This window comes from Triticum aestivum, chromosome 7A, assembly GCF_018294505.1.
Source record: "Triticum aestivum cultivar Chinese Spring chromosome 7A, IWGSC CS RefSeq v2.1, whole genome shotgun sequence".
NCBI lineage: Eukaryota > Viridiplantae > Streptophyta > Magnoliopsida > Poales > Poaceae > Triticum > Triticum aestivum.
In genome coordinates, this window is record NC_057812.1 from 557,158,431 (window position 1) to 557,166,831 (window position 8,401).

General features: G+C 48.7%; 2 protein-coding genes across 4 annotated transcripts; one reads left to right on the top strand and one right to left on the bottom strand.

The window, feature by feature from the left end:
- The first annotated feature begins 1,369 nt into the window (after positions 1 to 1,369).
- On the top strand, positions 1,370 to 2,808 carry LOC123148202 (uncharacterized). The gene is made up of 2 exons (XM_044567567.1): positions 1,370 to 2,253; positions 2,340 to 2,808. Exons 1-2 carry the CDS (start codon positions 1,526 to 1,528, stop codon positions 2,473 to 2,475), a joined length of 864 nt encoding a protein of 287 aa, XP_044423502.1. The 5' UTR covers positions 1,370 to 1,525; the 3' UTR covers positions 2,476 to 2,808.
- A 117-nt stretch (positions 2,809 to 2,925) lies between these two features.
- On the bottom strand, positions 2,926 to 7,223 carry LOC123148201 (protein WVD2-like 5). 3 transcript variants are annotated; one of them, XM_044567564.1, is made up of 8 exons: positions 6,942 to 7,223; positions 6,412 to 6,783; positions 6,132 to 6,314; positions 5,907 to 5,968; positions 5,066 to 5,219; positions 4,912 to 4,983; positions 4,700 to 4,810; positions 2,926 to 3,548 (listed from the first exon to the last, which is right to left on the bottom strand). In XM_044567564.1, exons 2-8 carry the CDS (start codon positions 6,640 to 6,642, stop codon positions 3,210 to 3,212), a joined length of 1,152 nt encoding a protein of 383 aa, XP_044423499.1. In that variant the 5' UTR covers positions 6,643 to 6,783; positions 6,942 to 7,223; the 3' UTR covers positions 2,926 to 3,209. The 3 variants fall into 3 exon arrangements, with proteins under 3 accessions (XP_044423499.1, XP_044423500.1, XP_044423501.1); XM_044567565.1 differs by having other exon boundaries at positions 6,412 to 6,797; positions 6,942 to 7,210; XM_044567566.1 differs by having other exon boundaries at positions 6,412 to 6,800; positions 6,942 to 7,210.
- Between the last annotated feature and the right edge of the window lie 1,178 nt (positions 7,224 to 8,401).

Here is an 8,401-nt window from a genome sequence, read left to right on the forward strand (position 1 = left end):
TACCTTGTTGATGGTATCTACCCTCCTTGAGCCACATTTGTGAAGACCCAACATCCTCAAGGTAACAAGAAATCTCACTTAGTGTGCCAAGAATCTACTAGGAAGGATGTTGAGAGAGCTTTTGGTGTGCTTAAAAAACGCTTTGCATTTATCCATGGCCATGTTGAGTTTGAAGCCTAAAAGCCTTTGACAGGTCGTGACAACATATGTGATCTTGCACAACATGATCATAGAGGTCGAGAGAGATGACACGGAGAACTTGCGGCGTCTACAATGGTGTCATGGCGGAGCCTGAACGTCATGCAAACATGATCCAAGCATTCCTCCAAGCACATTGAAGGATCAAGAACCTAGAAGCATACAACCAGCTCCATGAAAATCTTATTGAGCACCGTTGGCCACTTCATAGCACTTGATTCTTACGTTTTTATCATGTTTTCTTTTGGATTGTTATTTCATTTGAACCATATGTTGTGTTCGAATTTGAACGATTAAGTCTGGAAAACATTAAATTTGATATGTAGTTCAAGTGTGTGTACTTGAATTCTTAAGTTTCGAATCAAGATGTTGTGATAATATATTTTCATTCAGGTTTGAATTGTACTCTACTTATTTTTTGAGAGCGTGAAAATGGGGCGTCATTGAGCCTAAAGCTGCAGTATTCATTAGAGGTGTGCACTTCTAATGAGATGCATTTCTAGTTTGTAGCTTATATACGAACTGATTTGGAGAACGATTATTGTTGAATGCCCGATTGCCCATTCATTCGTACGGCTTAGCATGATTTCAAGCAAGTCATGAATGGACAATCCATACAACGGTATCTGGCCTGGCGTAGTACACGGAGAGACGCAACAACGGCACGGCACCACCGTCCGTCCGTCACACACGGAGGGGTACGCAACCCATCAGGCCGCCCCTACACTCCAAGGGAAGATTTTGCGCCCCAGAACCATTGGGTTGGATCTTCCCTTGCCGATGATAACCAACCGCTCCGTTCCTTCGCGCCACATATAACCGCTGCTCTCCTGCCGTCCGCACGCTACTCGGTTTCACTTTCACCCCGCAAAGCCAAGCTGGAGAGCGCTGGACGCCCCAGGGTAATGGCTGCCCACAGACCGAGTCACCGGAAGAGCCAGCCGCGGGTTACGCCGTGGGCCGTCGCGCTCGCCCACCACCCCGCGCTGTGTCGCCTAGCCCGGAGCTCATACCGTCCGTCCGTCGCCCCCGACCCCTCTTCCTACCCGGGCCCGCCCCCGCTGCGGCCGCAACCACCACGGGCCCGCCGCGCCCAGTCGAGGCCCCACACGTCGGCGTTCATCACGTGCCTCATCGGCCCTGCTCGCCGGATATATATCTCGCGCCAGCCGTGCCCGCAGTGTCAGTCAGTGACTCAGTGAGTGACGCGACGCGCTTGCCCGTACGCTGCCAGTCCGCCTGAGATATTTCTCTCTCTCTCTCTCTCTCTCTCTCTCTCTCTCTGGGGTGAGGGTGAGGGACTGAGGGTAGACCGCGGGTGCCCGTGATGCTGCTGCGGAGCGCGTCCTCGCCGCTGCTCAACGCGGCGCGCGTGCCGGCGGCCGCGGCGGTGGAGCATGTACTGGGCCACGGGCACCTCGCGGTGGCGTCGCCGGCGGGGCATCACGGGCCGAGGCAGCAGGGGGCGCTGTGCCGCGCATTGTCCGAGGCCGATCTGCTGGCGCCGGTGCAGCTCCCGGCCGCCTCCGCCTTCCTCGAGGAGTTGGACGAGGAGGAGGCGCAGCAGGAGGACGAGGACGTGGTCGCGGTCGGGGTGGCGGCCGTGCCGCTGCGCCGGCTGCTGACGAGCACGGGGCTGGACGCCGCGGGGGAGGAACAGGAGGCCGGCGCCGGCGGAGCCCTGGCGCTCCTCGAGGGCGTCGGGGGAGGCGGCGGGCGCGGGAGGGTGTGCGGCGGCTGGCAGGGCGGCCGCGGAGGAGACGGGGACGGCGACGGCGACGGAGGTGACCGCGGCGCCACCGACGCGCACTACCGGCGGATGATCAGGGCCAACCCGGGCAACTCGCTGCCGCTGGGGAACTACGCCAGGTTCCTCAAGGAGGTGCAGGGGGACGCGGCGAGGGCGCAGGAGTACTGCGAGCGCGCCATCGTCGCCAACCCCGGCGACGGCGACGCCCTGGCGATGTACGCGGGCCTCGTCTGGGAGACCAGCCGCGACGCTGAGCGCGCCGACGCTTACTACAGCCGCGCCGTCCAGGCCGCGCCCGACGACTGGTCAGTCAGCCAAACAACTCAGCGCGCCACTTCGCTGCTTCCTTGCTTGGCATGCGTGACAGTTTCTCGCTGTGCTTCTCTTGCAGCTATGTCCTGGGATCCTACGCCGGGTTCCTGTGGGACGCCGAGGAGGAAGACGGTCTCAACGACGGGCAGCCTCCGGCGGGGTCGCCGCCGTTCTATGGGGCAGCGCAGCCATCCTCCATCAGAGCGGCTTCTTAGACGAAGAATCAATCTCACTACCAGTAAACAAACTACATCTGGAACTCTGCAAGGAAGAGCGACATGCCACGATCACAGCGGCCTCTGAGGGAGGCCGCCACCGCCGTCGCCGGCCGGGACGCGGCAGCTTGTAAACTGAATAAACCAAGTCCGGCTACCTGTGTGAGCAGTACGCTTCTAAGGTTGGTAGGATCTGCAGCACTGCAGGATAAATATGTAGCCTAATAAGGTTTTGCTGTGCCTGTACATGTAGAATGTTCCTGATAACATGGTGTACGTGGTGTATGTACCACTTGTGAATTACAGTAAATGCCAGAACCGATTGCCCCAGCAGTTCAGCAGAAGCAGATCCATCTTCCATGTAGGAACAGAACACAAAATTACACTGAATGCACCAAGTTCATAGCAAAATTGGCACAAATTTTGCAGTAAAAGAAGAAAAGGGAAAACTCATGCAGGAAAAAGAAGTCTCGCGGCTTGGAAATACAAGGTAGTCATATGCAAATGTTACTAACTACAAATAACACCACTCCCTTGTACTGTTTGAAAAACAACACAAACTGAGAAGATAAACAGTACATTGGCTGCTTGCCATGCTTCAAACTCCAGGTGATCACACTAATTCAAGCACATGATACCAGCCACAAGTTTACTACCCAAATGACAAAAATGCAGACATGGGAGGCTGAGGCATGACTCTCAGCTTTCCGAAAGACTGGACTCAAGACTGTTTTCTATGCGTTGAGCACATGGTCGTCTGGAGTAACTTGAGCACGGATTGGCGTCCGGATGGGATCTGCAGTTGCAGTTGACTTGCTAATTTCTAGCTGTTCTGCAGAAGATATCGAAGTTGCAATGTCAACAGAACCTGTCTGCTCTGACGGCAATTTGGGGAGAGATTTCCGTTGGGACTTCTTCGGAGCAGGTGCTGCCTTGGGGCTGTTTTGGGAGGCCCTTTGGTCGAGGCTCAGACGAACTGGACGGCTTGAAGGATTGGTACTTACTGCTGTGCCTGCTGAAGTTGTGTTCTTTGAGCGACCAAGCTTTGGTGATCGAGGTCTGGTGGTAGGGACCTACGATGAATAGCAGTGGATAAGTAGTATTCTTCAGAAGCTAGGACACACCAATAAGCATTACATGTTGCGAGTTAAAATTGCTAGTGCAAATCATGGTAGAAACTTGAACCACCTGTCTACCAGGAAAACTAATGGTCCATTTTTTAAATACTGTTAACAGTTAACTCCATAATAATTAGGGATGGTCAACTTGCACAAACTCATCAAAGAGGTAAATCAAATAACTGAGTTTCAGATTTACTCAAATATAGTGGCAAGAGACATGGACCATGTGGTGATGGAGATTTTCATTTTAGTAATTAAACACCCAAAAGAAACTTGCATAATATCTACAAGAAATGGAATCTCCTAAACAGCTGATGAAGTAACCATCACCTACAGTACAACTGCACTAGCTACAGAAAATAATGCTTTCGGCGTGAAAAAATTGGCTGCAAATAGAACGTTCTCCAGAATTCTTGAACGAAGTAGTCATGCATAACCATGTGACAGCTGTATGTGATGTGGGTTGGTCACCCATGTGCTAGGGATAATACATTTTATCTTTTAGTTGGGAATAGTATCATTTAGAGATAAGATAACCCTTAGCTTCAGCCTTCAGCCAATTAGAGATAAGATATTTCCTTGGATATGACATTTCTTTCGATTCGGTTGTTAGGGCCAGCACCTTGGTGCATCTATTTTCATTAAGCAGGAAGTATATATCATGTCCACTTCGTCTAACCCTCTCCCTGATTAGCCATGCAACCCAGCCATGCTCCCGGCTGTCTTTTGTGGCTTTACCATCATGACATGTATACATGAAGCTACCAGCAAGGCAGCACTACTGGAATCACAATTTAGGTGTAGTAAGTGTAGTTTTAGATCTTACTAGAAGAATGCAGAAGCTGTTCTTATGTAATCCAAGTATTGATTAAAAAAACAATTACAGTATTCTTTGGTTATATATGAAGGTATTGTAGCAAGACTTAAGTTTCCACAAGACAACAAAGAAAAGTTTGCATTCAGGAGTTCCCTGCTTTCACAGTTATACAGGTTGCAAATATATTAATAAGGTCTACAAGGCTGGTTGCGACCGATTCAGTTCTTAATTCACTTGACAGAATGGAAGGAGGAAGCTCTCCCTGAGCAGGGGTCAAGACGGTTACCTTCTTCAACTCAATCTTGGGAGCTGGTGGTTCCTTATAAAAGCTGGGCATCGGTGCTGCCTTGAAATTCAAACTTTTCCGTAGCTGCCTGAGTTCAGCTTCTTCCATTTCCTGCACGGTGATAAACAAACAAATAAAGCTAACACTATTACAATGGACCATACAAAAAATCATGGATTTATTTTGAGGAAATGACAAATAAGAATGCGGACCTTTGATTTTGCCTGCATGTTGTTTTTCTCCAATTCCTGTGCATGGATCTTCTCCTCGAGCTTCGAGTAGAACTACTTGATTGCAAAATGGGTAAGCAAAGGCATGAGATTAAAAAAAAAGACAAGTTGTAAAAGTTATGTAAGAACAACTTACCTCCCTTCTCTTTTCAGCTCTCTCATTGCATTTGAATGCAAACCCATATGAAGGGGTGCTGCCAACCTTCTGAGGTTTTACTCTTTCACAATTAGATTCTTCATCATTTTTTACAACACGTTGGTTAGATGCTTTCTGAGTTTTCCTCTTCTCCCTGTATTTGAATGGAGAATATGACTGTAAGAAACTATTTTAATAATGTAAATGCAATAGGTAAGTAGTACAAGGGTTTACGGAAAAAAGTAAGTTTTAAAGTAAAGGAATTAGCTAGACTTGTGCACATGCTAAAGTTGACAATACAGAAAGGAGTTTAACAGTTTAAGGCTTCACAGATGGAGGATGCATTTAGAGGGTGGTTATATCCAAGTGCATTAGGAGAGTAAGTATATAGCTAGACTCATCCAAAGGCTAAAGATGACAGTATCCAATTGAGTATGCAGTGAGTGCTTCAGGTTTTATAGATGCAAAATGTATTGAGACGACACTTCTCAATATGGCAACAAGAATCACTTCTAAAAAATTTGGTAGCACAGCAGCAAACAAAAAGTAACCTAACAAATAGAAGGACACTAAGTATGAATGCAATCCTTTTCGGCTTTCGCATAGTTTTAGTATCAGACCCTTTATGGTATGCAAAAACCATTTTCCTTACTAACTCGTGCTACTACAAAAACTAGCTGTCCCAGCTGTACCATAAATAGAGACTTGTTTTCACTCATATTAATCAGTTTACAAAAAGTGCAGCCTACCATAATTGGGCACAGAGATTGCGGATGTTAAATCCATAAAACAGATACAACTAAGGAGACAATATACACACAAGAACAAACAAACAACGTACTTTGAATCCTCCAGCGACAAGCTCTCCTTAGCAACTGGTCGAGAATTGCTCTTCTCCGCCTTCTGAATCAAAACAGACCAATCAATTCTAGTAAGATCAAAATGCATTAGACATACCCTTGCATCCTCATATTGGACAACAAAGAGTTTTGCATTTCAGCACTATAAAAATGTGTGTGCAATATCCAAGAAGTAATAGGGGAATTGAACTGAAAAATGAACTTACTTTCTTAACATCAGCATCACCATTGCTTGAAGAGCTATCAACTAAATCTGGATCAGAAACTCGTGCAATAGGTGCCTTCGTGGACAAAGAACTCGGAGTGTTTTTCTTAGCTTGACTCTTATCGCCGCTCCGCGGGCTCTGGCGCTGTGATTTGGTAACCTTAGGGGAACGGCTCTGGCTTCCCTAGAACACATGAAAATGGCAGAAAGCACAAAATTATCACCAAACCATCTATGTGAGATCTCAGCAAGGACAATGTACCAACATGGCAGGCTCTCACCTTGGGAACCCTGGCCTGTATGTCCTCCGGTTGCGATTTTATGTCCTCCGATGGCGAGGTGGCTTCCCCACCCACCTCTTCAGGTGGATTGATCACCTCACTCTCGCCAGAAAGCGCCACATCGGCCAACTCTTCGCTGTCTGGACTGTCTTTGGGCAGAAATTTCTGGCTCGCCCCATTGTCAACGCCCAATGCACCCATGGCATCCGCAACCTCGGACACTGCATCCATCTCTCACTACCACCTCAAGCAAGACTCTCGCCTGCTCAGCGGTTTATCAGAAACAACAAAGGGGCGGCGGCTTGCACGAGCTATACCTTCTTAGCTCATCATCCTCAAAACTCGCCGCGGCAAGAGAACAACCCCCGAAATCTGCGGAAAGTATACTGCTATAAGTTGGGTCAATCCACGCCAAATTACTGGGAGGAAACGGGATTGGGTTCAGCCGAGATCGGCCATGGAGAACAAAGATCTGGGAGAAGACCGGAGCCAAAGGAACAGCGGTCAACGAGTACTAGGGCTTTGCTTACCAGCAAGAGGAGCCGTGTCCGGGCGGATCTTCGCTCCCCGCGAGCCCGGCGGAGGAGAGGACGGAGGGGCGATGAAGGAGAGAACCTCCTTCTCTCGGGGTGGCGGACTGGGCGGCGGGTTTCGGCAACTGCGGCGGCGGTGGCGGGGTTGGCGACGAGGGGAGACTGGGGAGGGAGGAGGGCAAGCCGGCTGAAAGCAACGAGGAGAAGGGGTGAATCTGGGATGTGACAGCAGAGGGGAGACCTCCCACCAGCTCAGTTTGAGATGGAGACGCGTCAACACTGTGCGTGCAGTGTGCAGCGTCTACCTCCGTGTTCCACGGCTAGCTTTGGCTCCACACTGGTTGCAAAGAGGAGAGAAAAAGTTGCATTTTTTTTAACACATACAATCGGCACATACACTCACCACTACAGACATATATGCACACCCTATCTTTACGAAGACCTTCGAGTTAGTGAGCCAGAGCAACATCTTAAGATTGACAAAAATCATCAAAAGCGTCTCATAATCGACATGAACATTTTTTCTCACTTAACGAACATCATCGTAAAACCTAAAATAAATCAAAAAAAATGCAAGCATCGGGGACAAGTTTAGAACTTAAACTTGATGGATTAGTTCCGCCCTAAGAAACGCCGCATAGAAAGTTGCATCCGATCTCCTTGCTTGGCTGAATCTGCCATGGGTCTTTTTTTTCAAAGGGTGACTCCAACGCGGTTTGTTATAACGGATAGAAAATGTTTGGTGGCACGTGCAGACCAGTGATAGGGGTGGTAATCATTCAACCAAGATACCAAATGTTTTGTCAAATGTGCACGGTGGCTTCTGTAGCAATGATGACGGTGGTGAGCAATGTTTGAGATGTGGCCTTGGTTGTGGTAGTCGGCTCTTCTTCTCCGGCGTGTCCATGGGAGTGCCTCGACTGTCTGTTGCTGTGAAGTCAAAGCCGCGATGAGGAGGGCCGGCGGTATATGATGACGCGTGATAGGTGGTTCGTTCGGTGGTCCTCCGTGACGCCACCCCTGCCTAGTTTCCTTAGTAGTTCACCGTCAGAGTCGGAGCTGCACTGCCTAGTATGGATCGTGTGGAGTGTTGTGTTGTAGCTTTTGGGGCTGTTGTTTTTTCTTTTTCTTTGATCTGCGAATCCTCCGGTCCTAAGACCTTCACCACCTTGTTGTTTTCCATTGCTTCCTGCTATTATCAATGAGCGCCAGCGATGTTGGATCTTTAAAAAAATAGATAATAAAAACAAATAAAATTCATGTAAGCCGGTGATTGTTAGATTTTGATATATTATTACAATCAAAAGGATGAAATTTAACAAAGTTTCAGTTAAACTGGACAATAAAAAAAACTAAACTACACGAGGTACCGGACGGGGACCTCGTAGAGTGGTAGGCATGGGCTCTGAGGTCCCCGGCACCTCCTTCGTCATTTGCGACATGTTGCCGCTATCGTT